The sequence below is a fragment of the Dermacentor silvarum genome, chromosome 2 (assembly GCF_013339745.2).
Source record: "Dermacentor silvarum isolate Dsil-2018 chromosome 2, BIME_Dsil_1.4, whole genome shotgun sequence".
Lineage (NCBI taxonomy): Eukaryota > Metazoa > Arthropoda > Arachnida > Ixodida > Ixodidae > Dermacentor > Dermacentor silvarum.
Genome location: NC_051155.1, coordinates 99,405,151 through 99,426,131, shown reverse-complemented (window position 1 = coordinate 99,426,131; position 20,981 = coordinate 99,405,151). Strand labels below are relative to the sequence as shown.

Genomic DNA, 20,981 nt, shown 5'->3' with positions numbered 1-20,981 from the left:
TAAAACTTAATTAGGGAATTTTTTGTATTAGCCGACAGCGCATTTTGATTTTTCGTGCAAGTAATGTCCTCTTCGAGTAATCCAGCTCAAAGACAAGAATCGCCACTATCTGCCACGTGCGATTTTTAAAAATTCTGTGTATTGTAAAAAGAATATACATCCTGATAGCCTCAGATAATAATAAAACTAGATTATGAGGCTCTACGGGCCAAAATCACGATGAAATTATCGGGCACCCGCCGGGGTGGCTTAGTCAGCTAAGGCGTTGCGCTGCTGAGCACGAGGTCGCGGGATCGAATCCCGGCCCCGGCGGCCGCATTTCGATGGAGGCGAAATGCAAAAACGCCCGTGTGCTTGCGTTGTAGTGCACGTTAAAGAACCCCAGGTGGTCAAAATTAATCCGGAGCCCTCCACTACGGCGTGCCTCATAATCAGAACTGGTTTTGGCACGTAAAACCCCAGAAAGAAGAAGAAGAAATTATCGGGCACGCGGTAGTGGAAAAGTCCCGATTAGTTCTGACCTCCTGGAGTTCTCTAACGTGCACCTAATGCACGGTACACGAGTGTCTTCTTCTTCTTCTTTTTTTTTCGCATTCTGCCCTCATAGAAATAGGGCTCTCGCGGCCGGGATCGAACCCGCATCCTCGGGGATCAGTGGCGCAATGGCGTAGCCACTGAGCTACACCGCCGTGGATGCACGTGAACACGTGGATGCACGTGGTTTGCGAAAGAGATTAGAGAGTTTTAGATTAGGGCCGATTAGTTATTGCGTATGCAGACCGCAAGTGGCTTGAATACGCAATAACTAAGGGTCACGGTACTGCACATGCGCAGACGCATACGTAGGTGTCTGCGCATGCGCAGTGCCGTGGGCTATATAGTTCTTGCATACGCAAGCCGCTTGCGTCCCCTCATCTAAAACTCTCTGATACGTATGCGGGCTGCAGGGCTTATCCAGGGTGTGGGTTCCAAGCGTTGGGACGTCTTTGAAGGCGCTGTCACGTCAAGCAGCCTTCGTCTCGCGTTAGAGAAGCCCGAACGCGCCTGAGACAGATGTGCGCGGACTGGTTGGTGTTGGCCGGCCGCACGTCTCCAGCGAAGCGCGAGGCGTTATTGATCCGGTATCGCCCCGCTCTCCGATCGTCGGCCATCTGATGCGAGCCGACGTCTCCCAACGATCGCCGACACCGGCACAGTAGCGCCGGACGTGAGTGAGCCGCTGACGATCGATCACCGATAATTTATCGGCCAGGCACGTATATATATAGTAATTCTGTTCTGTAAAAAAAAGGAGAAAGAGTTCTCGCAGCTGGCGTAGATTAAATTGGCTCAGTCGAATTTCGTAACGATGTTGGGACTCAGCGTGTATGCAATTTAGAATGATTGTGTCCTGCGCTGGCTCGTATACAGCTGTATCGAAGCTAAATGTTCGCACTTTGAGAGGGCAGCCGCGGCGTTCGTCGGAGTATGAATGAACGATCACTATAGATACATACACGACAGCAGCCTGAGGGGGGTTACGGCGCAGAAAGAATTTATATTGGAGACCGGCGATGTGTTTCGCAACAACAAGGCCACCTCACTTGTTATAAGATCAACAGAATGTATAGTCTGCTTAAAGACAAGCGACAAAGTAAATTTTTATGCTTGCAAAGCTCGTGGTTGTAAGAGAAGCCGAACACATGGGAATCGAAATTGCAGAGAATTCTTTGTCTCTTGTCCTTTTCTGCCCGTGTCATCTGTGTCCGCTTTTGTTTGCTGTAATGCATATAGCAGTTTGCAATCACAGAAATTGGAAATACGCATTTCCGGCTTACAGTTGGACATAAATATGATAACCACTGTCCATAACCATTGCATAGTTATAATATAGGCGGTACTTCTTTCGTAAGCCTGGTTACCGCGGTTTAAACGACGGTTCAGTGTCGAGATGGCAGCGTTGGCTTACGATGCGTGCCCATATAATGCAATCGCAGGGATCGTTCCCGCATGGAATATGGCCCTTGCAATGTAGCACGCGTGCCCTGGCGATTATACTCGGAGTACAAAGCTGCGTCCAGAAAAAAAAAATGTCAGGTTCCCCCAACAGCAAACAAGAGAGAGAGAGAGAGAAAAAATGATAAATGAAAGGCAGGAAGCAAACAAACGAACAAAAGTTTAAACGGGATAGTTTCCATTGAGTACAGCAGACGTTTAAAGCCCGGAAATGATAGTTTAATGACCCCGTCAGTGTGCAGCCAATGTAAACTTATCTTCAAAAGACCAACTTCAATGTTTTCTCTGAATGCAATCACATTTGCTTTTATCGCCCGCCTCATCGAGCCAAATCGTAGCATACGTTTCAGTCTGCGCGCATGCAAATGAAGGAACGAACATGATGAATATATACTCTCTTTTTGTATCTTTTTTTTTTTTCTTTTTGGCCTCATGCATGAGTTTCGGGTCGACGGCAATTAGTGATGGCTGTCTGCGGCCGAACGAACATAGTGTACGTCCGCAAGGCATGTTTCGTTTGTGTACTAAAATAGCGTGGCTAGATTAGCATGCTTGCATGCTAAACCTGCAACGAAGGACCTTTGGTTTGACTTACTGGTTCGAAGGCCGCCGCTTCTGTACGTCTCATTTTTCATGCTGGAATTGCGGATTACGTGCGGGCGTTCGCTCTAACGTGGCTCCTGTTTGTGTGCCCGTCAGGAAATCGGTACAAGGAAGACTACAGGACTTCGATGTCGCCCTCTGGAGGTGTCTACGTCAACAATGAGCTGGCGTCTCGGGCAGCCATGATGACATCGCTAGGTATTGTTACACTGCGTTCACCGCAGTGTTTCATAAAAAAAAATCACCACAGCGCATCCTGACGCTGCGGTTGCAGTTGTTTCCATAGGAATTGCCAGTAGCACATTGAGTACACTCCTAGTCGTCCTTCTGCTGTGTGTGCTTTAAAAAAACGCAGTCTAATTGGCCATTTCACTTAACATCGTAACGCTCGCATAGTGCAAATAATTGCTTTTTTTTCTTTCAGAACACTCTATAAAGTGCCTAATTGCGGTACATGCAAAATGCTGTTAGTCCCGGTATGTTGCTGAACTTGAGAGAATATTTTCGAAGAGCTCCTCACGTGCGAGCGGTTTTGGTATTTTAGGCAGCGGTCTTCTTTAAGTACGAATGTCCTGAAACATGCAATAAAAGTGGCATTAAAATGTTCAACTGTACTAACAACGTACTATAGATCGAAATATCTGTAACGAATAAGTGGCCTTAAGACGGTTAACATATTAAAATACAAGTACGTATTTCGAAGCCACATGGACGACGTCCAGACAAATCTGCCACTGCCCCTCACCCCTAGACCTCCCAGCGCCGCACCGCACGCGTCGTGCGAAAAACAGCACATGTCGAACACTTGTGCACAAATTTCGGCTTACGCTGTGTACACAGTGTAAATCGTACACAGTGTAAACACAGTGCCGGCGCTGGGCGGCTCGAGCATGAATCGGCCTTACGCTGCTTAAGCTAACCGCCATACTGACAATGCACGCACTTATCAGCGCCCGGCTTCGCTTTAGTATTCTTTGTGTGAAGCTCTGCGTTCCTCGCCCTATTTGTATATTCTAGCCAGATGAATGGCAGCGAGACAAAGACAACAGGGGCGACGCATACATAAAGCGTCGTAGTGATCATTTCGTAGAGTATATTATCACGTGGCAGCCAACACTATAGCGGGGCAATATTGATAGAGTGCGTCTACAATAACAGACGCTGCGGCAAGCAAGATAGATGTCTGGTCGCGCTGTTAGGTCGGTCGTCCTTTTCGCTTCAGTAATTGGTTCTCCTCGTCATTGGCTTCAACATCTATCGTATAAAGATTAGCAATATCAGCAGGAGGAACACTTAACTGATTGTCCGAAGAAAAGCGACAATATTGCAGGGATTTACGCCTACAAGATAAACTGTGTGCTCACATTTAATCCGTCTCCTCTGCTGTATTAGTCAGAAAATCTTTCGGCACCTGGTCGGTGGGGCAAAAAAAAAGTGTCAATTAAATGTCGACGCTAAAGAAGACAAGGTCGACGTACATGGTGGTTCAAATGATTGGATGTATAAAGTTTGGTTATATCTCTCTATTAGGTCTCTTTTAACAGCGGAGCTGTTTATGCCGAGCGTAATCTGTTTGTCGTAGACAGAAAAAAAATTGCGTAGGTTGCACTGGAAGCGCAATGCTAAAGAGACAGCGGAGCTTATGAACACCTAACTAGTCCTGGCTTTTGGGCTAGGCTAAGCACTACCAAGTCCACTACCATTTTCCGGAATTTATCGCGAAGCGCGGCCTCTTCTTCGGGAGTACGAACTATCTTTGGGCGTCCTATGGCTTCTACTGATCGAGCGCCGCCGCGCACACGCTTACATTGCTGTTTCCGCAAGGTCAGCGCATGCCCAGATCCAATCGCTATCACGGCGCATGCGCAGATATCGGCGCGGCAGCGGAAACCGGTTGCGCGTAGTGTCTCCGAGCTGCTGCCGACGCCGCCTGCGTTTCCCCGGCGCGAACACGGCAAACGTGCTTGCTGTCGGCGCATGCGCAGTACACAGGCGGTAGGTTGCGCCAGGTGTTCCATCAGCTGCGGCGTCGCTGGTTGCCATGGCTACGGCGCGGCTGGCCTTCTGTTGAACACCATACTTTTTACGGCTAGCTTAAACTGATAAAGTATTCTTGGGAAACTCCGCTATTGCTAATTACATTGCTATAGGTCAATTATTAGAAGAGACAATGAAGCTCAAAGTTATTTTTTTTTAATTCGCGTGGCAACCTCAACGTCAGCACTTCAGTGTGACGTCACGACTTCTAAAGTAATTTTTCGTATTTGGGCCACGTTGGTTCAATAAAAATTCGCGAAACATGCTATATTCAGTCTTGGGCCTCTTTAGAACACAATGTAGTCAATCTTTACCGCTAAAGAATTAACTGAGACTTAGAAGACGCTGTCAAAATCCATGAAGTCACGGTGAGGTGGTGTGGGAACTTCAAGGTGGCGTCGCCACTCGCCTTCCGTGTTTTTCGTTTCTTTCTGGCTTACGAAGCGGCTTCTCGTCGTACGAATGGTGTTTTCGGTATCGTAGAAGGGTAATCTACTGATACAGAAGAAATCATTTTCCCTCTTTTGTGTCCCTTTAAAAACTCCGCGGAGCGATGACGTCACCTCGCGTTGCCTAGTAACCGCCGGCGCAGGTGCGCGCTCGCTTCGCCCAACACAGACACGGCTCTGCCGAGCACCCGCCAGCTGCGCGCTACTGCGCATGCGCCGTGACGTCATCCCTGCGCGTCTGCGCTCGCCGCCCGTACACTGTGCATAGCTTTCGTCCCTTCCCCTATGACTTCGCCACCAGCTGCACACTACTGCGCATGCGCCGCGAGTCAGACGTGATGTCACGGTCAACTGTAAATGTTCTCCTTCGTTCCGTATGAAAGCGTTCCGGTGCGCGGCGGCGGCGCGCCAGACACATAGACATGGGGAGACCAAGGAAGGTTCGCACTGCCAAGGAAGCCGCCGCTTACCAAGAATCGCGGCGCGCTGCTAAGCGACACTACCATCGTCGACGCCGATTGGACCCAGCACGGTTAGGCGAAGAAGCCGCTGCAAAACGACGACGTCGAGCCGGAGACCCCGAGTACGTCCAGCGAGAGAATGCTAGGGAACGGGAGAGAAAGCGTCCGCTCCGAGAAGATCCGACGTGAAAGAAGCCGAGAACGAACGATATCGTGCCCGTAAGTCCGTGGGAGGCGCGAACGGCCGGTTCCAGCGTGTGTTTCTCTCTCTCGAGTTTGGACATCCGTGCCGTGTCTGCGACCGTCTGTGGTTCAACACGAACCTCTCCACGCCGAGCTCGGTGTGTAGCTGCGACAAGCGTGTGCTCGGACTGCAAGTGCTTCGCGAGGCGTTGCCCGATGCCACGGACCACCGTCACTTGGCATTACTTCGTATACCTTAGCATCACTTGGCATTACTTCGTGTAACTTATCATCACTTGGTATATAGCCAGGACCAGCTAGGAACCGATCAGCTCCGCTGTGCCTTTAGCCTTGCGCCACTAGTGCAAGCTACCCCGATTTTTTTTTCATGTTCATTCGTATTTCACGCGCCGTTACTACGACCTTGTGGCCTTAAACGTCGACAATAGGCTAACATTTTTTATCACTAAGACGTCAGGTAGGCCGATCCCGGAGGTAGTGGAGTCTAGATGCAATATGGGTAACTTACAACTACAGTGTCGATAATTACGCCCTTAGCGCGGAATTTACCTAATCTGTGACTAATTATAGCGTCCTGTGGGCACCGGCGAAGCCGACTTCCCGACAATATTGCGTCGCGCTGTCCCTACTTAGTCCAAGCGAACTCACTGCATTTCCCTAAAGTGTGCTGTACGGCGGCTTTGCCTCAGCATGTCCGTATCTACGGCGGTGCACCCTTTACAGGGGTGCACAATACCAGATATGTGCACAACATCCTTTTACAGGGGTGTAGTGGAATGCGGCTAATTTGCCACAATATTGGCGCTGATTACACCGGTACCATTAATTTTACCTACTATATGACTGTTGTGTGTAGTGCTTTTAAATCGGTGCGTTCTTAAAATAAATGTACAATTTTCGCTTTTCATCTTGGTGAACCTACCTTTTTATTCATTTTGCGAAAGGACCCCCCCCCCCCCCTTTTTTTTTCTGCAAGTGGTTACAAGATCATGGGATCCCAGATAGGCCAACCCTATGCGAAGTCAGCTAAGACCTTGTCTTTAAAAAATAGGCTTCTTAGAGCCCCTGAAGAAAGCTGCCACGTTGGATTTTCGTTGTTTTCAAATGCAATACCATTGCTTTATAATAAACGGCGAGTAGTTCTACAACTCTTTCGTTACAGCGCCTATAAATATCGACTGCTTTTCTACTTGCTGTTAAACTTTTTAATTGGAATTAATTTACTAGCAACGTTATTACTACTAGCTACTACTTATTATTGTTATTCTACTGCTATTATTATTCGGCTAGCTCCTAGCACTTACTAAATAAAACGACGCAAAATTTGTACTTTGGTCGACTCGGCGACATAATCTTTAGATGACAGCAAGAGTGAAGACAAAGGAGCTACTTGCGAGTTGTCTAATTTTCCGATACGATGTCTAGGCCATTTTAATGAAGTCTCAAACAACGGTACATGTTCATTCGTACATGTTCTTTTGATAATTTCATTCTGCTAATATCCAATGCGACTTCATATTTGCCACCGTTCGTTGCTTTTATCCATCAGCGTTTCGACAGCGTATGTGCAAATTATTGCGAGCAATCCTTCCCGTCGTGTGGAGTCTTCACTCACACAAGAGCACGCAGTTGATTTCAGACCGATCTTCGGAGGAAGCACGACTAGCATTCTGATCGCTTATATCTTGAACACCGCGCCTGGGCAAGCGCCCTTATTCATTACTGTGCAATATTGTACAACAATCCACTTTACTGAACATCAATGTACAGGAACGGAACACACGTGAAAGCTCCGATGACAGTTGAACTAACACTAGACCAAGTTGCTTGCACAGGAAATCTGATAGAACGCAATAATCAGGCATGAGGAGGCTTCTGCATGCTCCCTGACCTTACAACCATTGCTTCGCGAGCCTAAAGAATGCAGTTAAAAAAATTATGAAAAAAAAAGAACCAGGTGCCTCTGGCAATGAGTTAGAATTGCTCCCTGTACAATAGGAACTTATCCATTTTCACATTTGCGAAGCTACTGCTTTCCTGCACAGCATGGTCATCCCCCTATGTCTAGTATTGACACCATCAAACCTAGATATTTTTTTTTTTTTTTTGTGCGATCTGAGTTACAAAATTTGGGAAGAAGGAGCCACGTGTATATTTTGTGTACTTCAGTTGTTTTTTATTATGTTTCTGTTTTGCTCAGTACTATTACAAAAATATTACTTTCATTCGTGTTCCTTGCAGTGCTTCCTTAGAGTTTCAGATAAGAATTCTCAAAAAAGACTGTTAACTGACAGATTGCTGTTTTAAATTAATGCAAAACACCAGTGATCAGGCTAGTTTTATGTATCGCGGTATACATTACGAGTACTACGCCTTGAAGTAAAACGTTAAAACATAATAGCATTCAAAATGGACACAGTTCTAGCGGTAACGAAAGAGATAAGCCACGAGTATTTCTCTATCCCGTGGTTTTTGGGTACAAGCATCTGCTATCGGTGGACGTGACAGATTAACCATTTTAGGCGTGCACTATACCAATCAAGCATATCTACCTATCGCATTTCGGTGCCCACTTAAAGTCGTTCCAAGAAATAGAAAAGCAAGAAAGCCTACTTACAACCTAAGTATGCAGCAGTTGTCTAGCTATTTTTATCATGCTTATCCGTTGCATCTTGGCCGTCTATATTTGTAGTCTTCTTTGTTGTCCCAGTCTGCTTGTCCTAATAAACGACAAAGAAAAATGCACTCCTGTGCCCAGGTAAGGCGGTGGTGTCGCAGTTTTCTTCGTCTATGGTGCGGACACCGCATGTATATACGTGAAATTCACTGGTGGCAAGATCTTTTACTGCGCCCACGCACTGCATCGGCCACCGAGGAGCTTAAACTGAATCAAGCGTAGCGCTGTCCAACACAACTTCCAAGTAACGACGGATTTACACTGGTAGGATTTAGGCCGACGGTGAAGTTTGGAGCAGTGTCTAACAAGATAATCAAGCAAGCATGCAACAGATGTGAGACTGTGTAGCGGGTATGGAGTCGTTGTTCGTGTCTAATATTTCTATGTTTGTTTACGTCTCAGCACAAACTGCTCACAAGGGCGCTCCCGCGACATAGTATTCCTGTCGCAACCGCGATAGTGCGTGCTGCGAGAACATCTCTAGCGATTAAAAAGTGTCGCACTGCGATTTAGTTTCTGCACAATTGTTTTTGAACACACTTGTCGGCACTCCAGACATAGGACCCCGTTTCAGATGCATCTTATAGGGCCTGCCTCGGTCTGATTAAGGAAGCGCTGCAGGGTTGAAAGTTTGTGTTACTTTTTAGTTGTGGTAACCTTTAATTACACAGGTTAAGCGGCATCGTTTCTCCTTGCAACTAAGGGAAACGGGGAGTACGATTTCAGACTCGATAGAACCAAAGTTTATAGCGCCCGGAAGGAGTTCATTGGAATCGAGATAGAGACGCGGATCGATCTATTATAACGCAATTTGTCTGAGTGCGCAGGCTTTAGTACATGAAGCGAAAAAAAAAAATGTCGCTCCCTTTGCGGGACATCATTTATTGAGCACACGTTTCACATTCGGCGCACACTTCGAGGCCGCTCGGGTCGATGGTCTCCGCAGGGCGCGCTAATTGGAGCGTGCAACTGCGCGCTTTTAGGGTTAGCGGGTCTTCGCTGCCTCCCGCGATTCTGCACCGTGTTTGCGTCTCAAGCGTCGTCTGTATAGCTGCTTGTTTCTTTCTGCGACTTCGAGTAAAAGTCGTCGCGGCGCGTCGTGTTTACCATCCGGAGTGCTTCAGCTAACGCTTACGTAGGCAGTCGTCGGCTTTGCTGCAACCCACTGAGATATGTGTTCTTTGTTCTCCTCATAGCAAAACACACGCACACCAGCACCCGCACGTAGATCCCTTTCTCTCTTCGCACACACGCACGCACGCACACGTGCACAGACAAACACACATGCTTGTTAGCTTGCTTGCTTGCTTGCTGAAGTCTCAGGACGCGTAAGAAATTGGAAAGCTCAGCGAGTCGCTGAGGACTGCATAACAAAAATTAACGCGAATAATAGACAGCCTAATAATTGTCGTCTTGTCTCTTTCTCATATCGGGCGTGCCTGCGTGCGTTGCTCGAATTCGATCGAGCTCCGTTATTTGATGTCTTTTTGGTCCGCTCATGTCACTTGCGATGTATTTTTTTTAAGCGAAGCTTTATATGCTCACAAGTTTCCGCGGTGGCGGCGGCGGCGGTGGTGGTGGTGGTGGTGGTGGTGGTGTCACGCTGAAAAGTGGGCCGATCCTGGTGATAGTGCAGAGAGGGTTCAAGCTCAATGGTACATACCAGGGATAAAAAACAAAGAGCGAAAGAGAGAACGATAGAGAGAGAGAGAAAGGAAGAGAGACAGAGGGAGAAAGAAAATCACCAGCCATTTCCCTGTCGAGAAAATGGGGGTAAGCGAAGCTTGTCGTGTGTGTACTTGACCTACTACTTTCCCTTCCCTTCCCTACTACTTTTCGTTCCCTTTCCTTCGACTTTTGTTTCCCTTTCGTGCAACTTTTCCTTCCGTTGCGTTGTACGTTTCCTCCCTCGATGCATACATTTAATAAACGTTTACGCTTTATTACCGCGACATCTCGTGAACTTTACGTTACCCTGACGAAGGTGAGATACACACACGATAAGCTTCGCATTACCCCCATTTTCTCGACAGGGGTGATTTTTTCTTTTCTTCAATATACAGAAGGTTTTTCTTTTTCTTTTAGCAGGCACCGTGCATCGCACCATAAATTGAACTTCTGCGTTTTCACGTGTTTCTTGATATTCATGAAACGAATACATTATGGAGCATTTACATGATGATCAATCACTTCGCGTCCCCGCGACTTGACATTCATTTGACATGTCATCGCATATTCAGTTTTCGTCGACGGACCTAAAACTCGTACTTGTTCTTTTTTCTTTTCTTTTTTCGCACCCGCTGCTGTACGGAATGTACAAATTTAATATTTATGAGAAAAGGAAGAGGAAGGAGATTGGAGGCTGACCAGCGCTTTCATCTTCGCGGGGCGGGGTCGCTAGCTGCGCTCTGTGTATTGACTTTCATGACGCTAACGTTATGCCGCGGGAGCTACGTTTTTGAACAGTTAGCATTTCTACACAAGGCCGTGGATGCTTGGAACTTTCACCCTGCGGTGGTCATGCAGTCTTGATTGATGGTGGAGTGCATAGCGTGAAATACGGGCTTGGAAACGTTCACAGCAATCGCAGCTTTAGAGTGACACGTGCTTTCGAGCTCACTTCCACGGGCATTTTCGACTGCAAAATGCTCATCACGGGTTTTCGTTTTTTATATACCATGGTACCATTAAGAAGGGGATTCTGTGAAGTGTCACTCAATACTGCTCTTTACAGTAACTCATAGAAAAATCTGGCGCCGCTTTCTATGCGCGTGTTTCTTAAAAGCCACCGCGATATTATGAGAATGCAGGGATGTGGAAGGTTCGGCTTGTGTTGAACATGCAACTGGCCTGAAAGATTCATGGCTGCGCCAAGTGAAGCTTTCGTGGGAATAAATCTTCACGACATGTCTTGGTTATAGTTATACCGCTATACACCTTTTACTCATGAATGTAAAGGGAGCAAACGCAGAAAACGAAAATGTGTGATTGAAACCGACGCATGGTGAGCGTAAGGCCTTCTCGCTCTTTCTTCTCTAAAATTAGCGATCTGACTGTGGTAGAGTGTTGACATTTCACGTAATTAACTGTCTAACACAGAGAGCCACTAGATACGTATGCTTTAGTAACAAATTCTGATGTGATATCGCAAAAAATTACCAGCCCTTCCCCTGTCGAAAAATGGGGGTAAGCGAAACTTGTGTGTATCTGACCTTCGTGGTGATTTTCTTACTCTTTTTCTTTCTCTCTCTTTTCTCTCTTTATCTTTCTTTCTCTCTCTCTATCTTTCTCTTCTATTCTCTTTCTTTCTCTGACCTTCGTGGTGACTTTCTCTCTTTGTTCCTTTCTCTCTCTCTCTCTTTCTTGTCCCTGGTATTTCACTTGCGAAATGATATCCAGATGGCGCTCGCATCCTAGGCAGGTGAAATTGGGACTTTGCCTGCTAATTCGTTCTGGACACGTGCGCGCGTCGGGGCAATAGCAAACAATTAATAAAATAATAAAAAGATATGCGAGGGCCTTCATGTTTTAATATAAGACAACTTATATTGCCCCTCAAAAAAACGTATTTCCAGCAATGCATTTCTGTTTAAAAGTGAAGCCGACTTTAAGGGGATTGGTGTAAGCTTGGTCTTTGTAAGCTGGCTTTCCCACGTTCAGTGTTGCAGTGCATGAAGCCTACTTGCCATATGTGAACGATACGTTGTGAACAGGTCCCGATAACGATATCGCGTTCTACTCTTAAAGGCGAAGCTTAAGCGTCCTGCAATTTTCAAGGTGTCCCAGCTCTAGAAATGTCAATGTCGAGAAAAATGTCAATCCGGTGCCCCAAACACGAAACAGCATCACTACTTACAGCTGATTTTGTTGATAAATTATACTTCGTTTAATAGTTAACATATAACGCTGTAAAAGATACGCCAGAAGTTCGGTCTTCAAAATGTATCACTCTGCGCATTATGTGGTTTACACCCCAAGTTCTGAATAAGAAGTGCATGGTTTCAACGCCATGTCCTGAACAACCTTTCTTTTTTTCATTTTTGATTAACATATTGAAAATGTGCTTCACGTGAAATTTTTGCCATGGCGTTTGAATATTGACAAGGATGTGAGATTACTACGCAACACCACTAAACATGTGCATCAGTTGGCCAGCCTAGCTGCACTGCACGTACAAAACCCCTGAAAAAAAAAATAACAGCTAAAAACAAAATGATCGAAAACAACATATCAGCAATCGTAAAGCATGGTTCTTACATTTTTTAGGATCAGTGTTTTTTTTTTTTTGATAATAAATCTAAATAAAGAACACCGTTCACATATTTGCTCGCAAAAAAAAAGCGGGGCCACTTGTTGGTGCGAACGCAGCCACTGTAGCAAAAGTATCTCTAACAACCACAGCGCTGCGAGCAATCTGGGAAACAGAGTATAGTGCGCGTTCACTAATACCCACGTGTTCAGTTTGCGTAAATTTCATACTTGTGTGCACTATAACTTAGTTTAGGAAGACATTACACAACCACGGGCCTATGTAAATACTGCACTGTTCATCATAACTATTAACATGATAGCCCTGTGTCGCAGAAAATCCGGCGTCGGCAACCGGCGTGCGATGTCGGCGGGTGGCGGAGAAAATCATTCCTAACCATGCAGGCCCTCCGAATATATTTAGGTATATGCATATGCCACACCTTCATATATGACGTGCGATATATGCTGGTTATATTGCGACACCATTCTATCATAATGTTGCTCATACCTTTTCTCACATTCTTGACAAAGCTCTTCCTTGGAATTTTGAGAATGAAAGTCCACAAACAAATGTCATTAAACAAAACACGCACAGCGCATGCTTTTTATGTGAAATCTTCTCAGACTGAAATATGAAAAGTGCGAAACAAACACGAGAACCTGAAAAAAATGATAAAATTTCTTTGGCGCGGTTTTGCACTATCTCCGGGATCGGCCCACGCAAGAGGCTGCATTTCTACTAGAAAGCTCGCCTATGTGCATAGCGTTCACCGCCAGTGTTTGCCAGTAACCATTATGGTTGCATAAGCTGCAGCCGTCGGGATCATTGAGAAGCAGTCAGGAATCATCGAATGCTATTGCGTTCCACGCTTAAAAGCGAAGCTTAAGCGTCCTCCAAATTGGTTGTTAGTGATTCAGTTTTTAAATCTGCTCACTAACACTAACATTAACACTAACGAAAGTGCAAAATTTCTCAATATGTGTCGTGTGTTGTCCTCCTAATGTTTGGGGGAAAAATGTACATTTCGAGGAGGCACTGCTGAGTGGCCGTAATTCATATGGTAGCTTATAGCTCTGATTGTACTTGTACATTACAATATGACTTCAGTGTGAACATATCTTGTGCGTGAACCATACATATCCGCCACGTTTATTTATTGCATTATACGTCGACCACAGGCCCTTCTCTATATGTAACAAATTATGGGGTTTTACGTGCCAATATCATAATCTAATTATGTGGCACGCCATATTGAGGTGCTCCGGAATAATTTGGACGACCTGGAGTTCTTTAAAGTGCACCTAAATCTAAGTACAGTGCCGTCCACTGCTGTGTAGAGCGCACGAACTGCCGTCTTTGCTCTGCGGGGTGACACCTGGCGGAAGTTGCTGGGTCCAAAATAGCGTGCTCTGGAGCATGCGTGGCCTAATAAACATGCAAACTTGCGAATATTGCATTTAACGAGAGGTGATGTTCGTGAGCGCCTTTTTTATCTCGAACAGACCATGAGCGCACTTCATTTGTTGCAAAAGGCCTACGTGTGTTATCAGCCCATAGGCTTCATTCTATGCATGGCAATTGCGTTGCCGCAAGTGCCCTCAGGCTGAGTGCAGATTTGGGTAAACAAAGGCACTTTTCAACGTCGCCACTCCTCAAAAGCAGTTCTAGATGTCTATTAGGACGCACATGCTCCTGGGCACACTATCACGGACCCAGCAACTGCCGCCAGGTATCGCCCTGCAGAGCAAAGCCGGCCGCTCGCGTGCTCTACACAGCAGTGGACGGCACTATACACTGCTGTTTTGCATTTCGCTCCCATCAAAATGCGGCAGCCGTGGCTGGGGTTCGATCTCGCGACCTCGTGCTTAGCAGCCCAACACCATAGCCACTAAGCAACACAGCGGGTTCTGTATCGGTAAGATTTTTTACATCGCATGATGTTTTCAATATCTGAAGTGCGCTGCCACTGCTGGGTTTGACATTGACTGACGTGGGGAATTCAGCACAGGAGCAGATCTTTTCAACGTCATAGGTGCATCTATTCATCGCTTTCTACTGGAAATGAATACACAAATAACCTTTTTTAGCAAGGATTAGATAAATATTCTTGATAAGTGGGGTTGTATAGCGATTTAGGCTATTATTTTTTTTACATTTTGTGTTGTGTTGTGTCTCAGGATTTGAACCGGTATGTGCATTTAATTCATCAATATTCATGAATTTATCAGTCATATTGTAGCATTAACAGGTATGTCTGAAGCAGTGTAATGACGTAAAAAAACAAAAAAGGTTATTGCGTGCATCGTCACTGCGCATTGTTGCACTTTTTGAATAAATTGCGACGGATACACTTGCACCGCCTTGTTGAAAGAAAATAACCCCACAGCTGGCTTCCATACGACGTCGCATATACTGCACAGGGTGATGATGCACAGCTTCTACAGAACTATCGTAGATGAGGGCCTGTATTTACAAAAAAAGTACTTGCACTAGAGCTGTTCGAGCCTGTCAGTCGGAATGACGGACATATCATTATCAAAGGCAGCCTGCCAATGGCAGTCAATTACGAACGAAAAGCTTTGTGCATTCGACCCCCGATGTATGCAAGTGGATTGGACTAAAGCATCCAGGTAATGGTTCTTTAACCCTTTATTGACAAGTGTTGCCTACAGGCGACATACCAGAAAGGCAAACAATTTTTTTCTTGCCGAGTTTCAGTATTGAGTACGAAGTTATCGGCTACATGTCTTCGGCCAAGACTGAATGACAGGCAGCAAGCGTCATTTGTAGGTTTAGAGCAGCAACACGGACGAGAAAGACGTTGGGCTCGCGATTCACTGTCTTTTGAAAGCGAGGTCGGAGGAGACAGGCCGATGCAAGATGTCCAACTGCGGTGCGGTCACACATCTGATGTAAAGCAAACGAAACGTACACCTATGGTTCACATATCATGAGAGCTGTCTATACAAATTAAAAATGAAGCCTTAGGTGGCTTGGGGTGAAGCCCATTTTCAGTTTCCTGCCTGGAGTTTTGCCCCTATTACTGAAAAAATTTCCGCAACATAGTTTTTCTTTGTGTTGATTATGCCTATTCTTGATGTGTTTTGGGGATATAGATAGAAAATATTTTTTTTTGTTTTCTATGTCTCGTCAATAAAGGGTTAAGATGGCGACTGCGACCACGTCAGTGCAAGCCAAATAAACATACATGGTATAGTGTGGTTCCATAACAACGGTAAAAGATAGCGCCCAGTTCAAGTCCAACAGTGAAATATACACGTAAGTCGTCTATTACAAGTAACTGCGTGTTTGGATTCGTTTAACTCACATTGTATACTGACCATGTTGCTGAATGGAGTCTTTCGTCTTACTGGCATCACACGAAGATATCTTGCACTTATAAGCCGCCGGCTATTTTTTTTTTGTCCCACCATCAGAAAGTATTACGTCTTTAAGCACGTATACACTGATCTTCAGATTTCACTGTGGAAATGAGTACGTTGCAATGGATCCGCACAAAACGATAGTAAAATGCAGCAGTGAAATCACCGGTGCAAATAAATGTGTCCTTGGGATGTCTTTGCCGATCTCATAAGCTTTTAGATACGTACGGTCAACCACAAAAGTTTACGGACCACGGGATCTCGGAAAACATTCAATTTCCGAACAGCCTGTAACAGCAGTCAGTAAAACCGAACATCACAATGTTGTTGGCATATACTGGTAGAGGCTGTAAATGCGAATACTAGGCTGCATTATGAGGCTGCGTAGATATTCTGCCTTCTCTGAGATCTCGTGTTTCGTAAGATTTTGTGGGCGACTGTACATCCCGCTGCGAGTTACTTCGTGGAGGGTGAATGATGCATGCGCAGGTCAAAAAAACATTTACTCTGCGCAGGCCTGGTTTTCCTTCAGTACCGGAGCGAGACGAAGCGGGCCTTGCTGCCGAACGAGATCACGTCGATCGACACGGTGAAGGCGCTGTTCGTGCGTTCCTTCCCCAAGCAGCTCACCATGGAGTATCTCGATTCACCGCACATACGCATCTACATACACGACCCCTCCAAGGATATGTTTTACGAGCTCGAGGACCTCAGGTGAGCGAGCGCCGCTTCGTATGTCGTGGAAGCACGTGTCACTTTCGTGGGACAAACTTGGGCATGATGCGAGGAATGGATTCGCAGCGGCTGTGACGTTGTTCCCTATACGCTAGACAGTCCGAGCGACTGGCATAAGAGCTTTTGTTTAATATCTATCGTATCAGCATTTATACGTGATTATGTAATATGTAAATATGTGAGCTTTGCAGATCAGTTAGGGTCACTTGCGGGCGAACCTTCAGTACCCAAACAGCGCGTTTCGTGCTTTCCTGAAAGCACTGTTCGTGAGAAAAGTGAACATGCTCACTCACTTCATTACTAAAAAAAATTAGGTTATGGGGTTTTACGTACCAAAAACCACCGTCTGATTATGAGGCACGTCGTAGTGGGGGACTCTGGATTAATTTGGACCCTCTGGGGTTCTTTAACGTGCACCTAAATCTAAGGACACAGGTGTTTTCTGCACTTCATTACTGTCTTTCTTATCTGTGTAACCTGTCTTTACTGTTTGGATTGATGTCGTTGAGTGACGTTTGGTACATGTTTCATATTGGCGTTAAGTGGTGATCAAATTAGGCGCTAAAAAAAATCTCAAAGTATGGTTTCTCGTTGCCATCTTGGCTTTCTATCGTATTCGTAGCCTTCGTTTTCTTTGTGGTTAAGCTCAGGATATTCCGGCGTTGGCTTGCGTTCTGTTCTCTGAGAAAAGTAAACATTCTCAAACAAGTTAATTTTCCCACCGTATTTCAGACTCCGTAAGACCATGCAATCTCGTTTAAGACTTTAACTATAGTTTAATCTATATACAGGGCGTTTTGTCACATCACTTGTCATTTGTTATAATCGCACATTTTTTGTTTTTTTTTTATAACTGTAGGCTATTTATGGAGAGATTGGTGCCTATATGTCGTGCCAGCTACTTCTTTTTGCTGAGATGATAGTTGTGCTCATATTGGTCATACAAAAACAATAATTAGAAGAAACACAGGGACATCACATCCCAAGTTTCGCATACACGAAATACCAATATTCTTGGGCATTTGCTTTTGAGGTCTCTCTCGAGTGCAGCATTTAAAGCACAAAACACTTGTCTTCTTTTCACTGTAGCCATACGTGACTGCTTTCTCCCCCATGCCACAGGGACATCCGGGATCGATCAGTGATACGCATATACGAGCAAGATGTCAACGACGGGGGTGTCTACAGCACGTACGACCAGGACATGAGCTACTTTTCGGAGCCAGAATTCGACTCGGAATACCAGAATCAACACATCCACAGGGCCAAGGTAATTTCTGGCACCGTCAAGCCATCTGCAGGTTTACTATTACACCCTGACGCATTAAACGGCACCGATTACCCACAATTATACAGGAAAGCTTAAAGAGGCACTAATGAGGTATAATTAATTAAGCCACAAACCGGGTGGCGATGCTGCCTTCAAGTATCTGCAGTAGCTTGCCATGATCTCATAGATTTCAACAATGTTTACTCGGACCTACAGTTTACAGTTTGTCGGGAAAAAATAGCATATGCGTATTACATTATAAAAGAGCCACGGACTTAACATAGCAAGTTTCGAGAATTTTTACGGCACCAAAGCGGCCCAACTATCGAAAACCACATTGATACCTGTGAAGTTGATATACGCGGCATCAAGGTTTCGGCGTGAAATTAAACAGAAAAAGAGAGAATACTTGACCTCCATTTTCTCCAGCTATGACTTGTCCCCCCACCCCCCCCACAATGAACGAAAATAAGCTTTTTAAACATTACCAGCATAAAGTGATCCAATACTACTTTCTTGTGCCCCTACAAAGACTGTTTAACTAGTGATAGAAGCAAACTATATTGGCATAACATAAAAAAAACACAATAAACAGAACCTGATACTTCAATGGGGGAGCTCATAAATTCCCATTACGTATGACTAACTATTTCCGCCAATGAGCGAAGCTCGCATTTACTAAGGCACATGACCTGCACTAGGTGATAACCACAATAGTCCGAGTGCCATTACTGTGTCGTTAACCGGAGCATACGTGCTTGTCTGCCTGCAGAGTGCTTGCGCCATCATTACAACAGTTACCATAGGGGGCAGTCAAGTTAGACGAGAAATATTGATAAAGCTCTAGCTTTTGAACTTCGAGCAAAGGTTTCATGTAGCATTGTTGCATTAGTAGGCCCTTCGTCAGCACTGTGTTCAGTTCCCGGTATGCTTAAATGTCATGCCAGTGAGGATGACGCTCTCAAAGCAGCTGTAGCGGACTGCTGAAAACGGCGAAGCTCAACTAGTATAAGTGTAGCTAGGATGAGGTTTTCAAGGTCACTGGACTGAAAGACTTGCAGAAGACACGAATGACGAAGGGGCCTGGTCTTACTTATTGCCATCTCACATTCCTATGCCGCGCCATCAGATAGACTTATGTCATTCCTGTTCGTCCCTTTCTGTCCGCCTAGGGGGGCAAGTCTCAAGGAGCGGGCTACTACGGAGTGCCGGCCTACCCACCACAGGGCCGAACCCAGACGCTTCCGCACGGCGCAACCATTCGCCCCTTCTCACCCGCCCCGCAGGAGAGGCCCAAGCCGAGCCCAGGTCAGTTCCGTGGCACCAAACCCCTCAAATTCGTCCAGACAGTCTATTCCCCCTCTTTTCTTTATTTTATATTTGATGCAGCACACGAGCTATTAGTTACAATTGAAGTATGAAGCAGTGGACTGAAGAAAGTAATGAAACTTTAGTTCGAGTTGAAGAAAACTTTGTGGCCACCTGTAGTTGCAAGAAACTACTCCATGACTCAATGTGTGTCCCGGATGCACACATTTGGACACTCACTAAACTGAACATGCCCCAAGGAGGAGTAACTGAATCCACATTGCACCGCAATGCTGAAAAATCTGCCGAAACATACCATCTAATACGGGTGTCACACGGCGCACTTTTGATCGCGATCAAGCTCGATGCGAAGCGAATTTCTCGGTTGTGCTTGGCTCCACTGCGCAAGCTGTGCAAGGGAGCCAATCATAGTCGAGAATTTCGATCCGGATCGGGCTTGGTCACCATCCAAAGTGGTCGTGTGAAACCGGCATAATATCGGTGCCAAGCTGTGAACTTCGGTGGTCATCAAGTGTGGTCGTTTTTGAATGCGGCTACATCCTTGTGAAAATACGCTATGCCGTAGCTGCTGTTTAGCGGTGTTTTAGTCTCTGCGTGCTTCGTAAAAATACACGATTCCCACCGTCATGCCGTGATTCACACTGCTGATGCTCTTTTTAAACTTGACACGAGTGCTGATATTTTCAACGGTGCGAAGCTTTGTAATATATGTGTCCCACACAGTACACCAGTCATACAACAGCCATTGTCTGCATACTTTTATATTCGCATTCCTATTTCAAACGAGTGCACCAAGGTGCTTCGAAGGCTGCTTGTCCGCTCTGTTGGCATCTTCCCCACATCACGGCCACGCTGCATTCCCTCCCCTTCCTTGCACACCTTCTTTCTGATCGCTTTCGTGCACTGCCTTGGCTTGCCCGACGTGACCGTACGTCTTCTTCTCTCTCTGCTGCCGCCACTGCGCAGGCTACTCGCAAACCCTTCCCCGAGGAATGACCTACTCGTCGGTGGCGCTGAGTCCGGAAAAGAGGCAGCCTGGCCTGCTCGTGACCGCCGCCGGTCAGTGGGCTTTCCTCCTCGTCTACAGCACAATGTCCTCACTTCGCACTGCTTTGCCGCCATATTTGTTTTCACTGGTCCCACGCCTGTACTTACGCATAAACACGTTGCCCCAGCACGAGCTGCCGTACCATGCAAACCAGGCCTCTATATGAGCTTGAAAGAGGAAAATTTGCATCCACCCGAATGTAGCACGAAGTACAAAGGAAACCCATATGGGTTTCTCAGAGAAGAACGCTTCGCAGTTGAGAAAAAATTCCGTCCTGGTCCGGAATCCGGAGAAAAAAACACTCTCCTGAGAAACCCGTATGGGTTCCCTTTGTACTTCGTGCTACATTCGGGTGGGTGACAATTTTCCCCTGTCATGATACTTCCTCCACCTTGCGGTATTCTGCATAACTGATTTTTCATACTCTGTGTGAGCACTGCCCCGAAGGGTAGTGACAGCTTTTGACAAAGCCCCCGTCGCCTCGCCATCATATTGGATCAGAGTCACAGAAGTACTTGAATTGTGTTGTCAGACTCAA

At 45.9% G+C, this 20,981-nt stretch overlaps 1 protein-coding gene across 13 annotated transcripts in view; it reads left to right on the top strand.

The window, feature by feature from the left end:
* Positions 1-20,981, top strand: part of LOC119441640 (coiled-coil domain-containing protein AGAP005037-like) — a 320,692-nt gene that overhangs the window by 189,439 nt on the left and 110,272 nt on the right. For 11 of the 13 annotated variants that reach the window (XM_049661480.1, XM_049661482.1, XM_049661481.1 and 8 more), the window contains 4 exons: positions 16,577-16,775; positions 17,919-18,066; positions 19,239-19,374; positions 20,362-20,454. In XM_049661480.1, the coding sequence (XP_049517437.1) occupies positions 16,577-16,775; positions 17,919-18,066; positions 19,239-19,374; positions 20,362-20,454 (576 nt within the window). The remainder of the gene's footprint in view (positions 1-16,576; positions 16,776-17,918; positions 18,067-19,238; positions 19,375-20,361; positions 20,455-20,981) is intronic. The other 2 variants (XM_049661483.1, XM_049661479.1) reach the window with 1 other exon arrangement.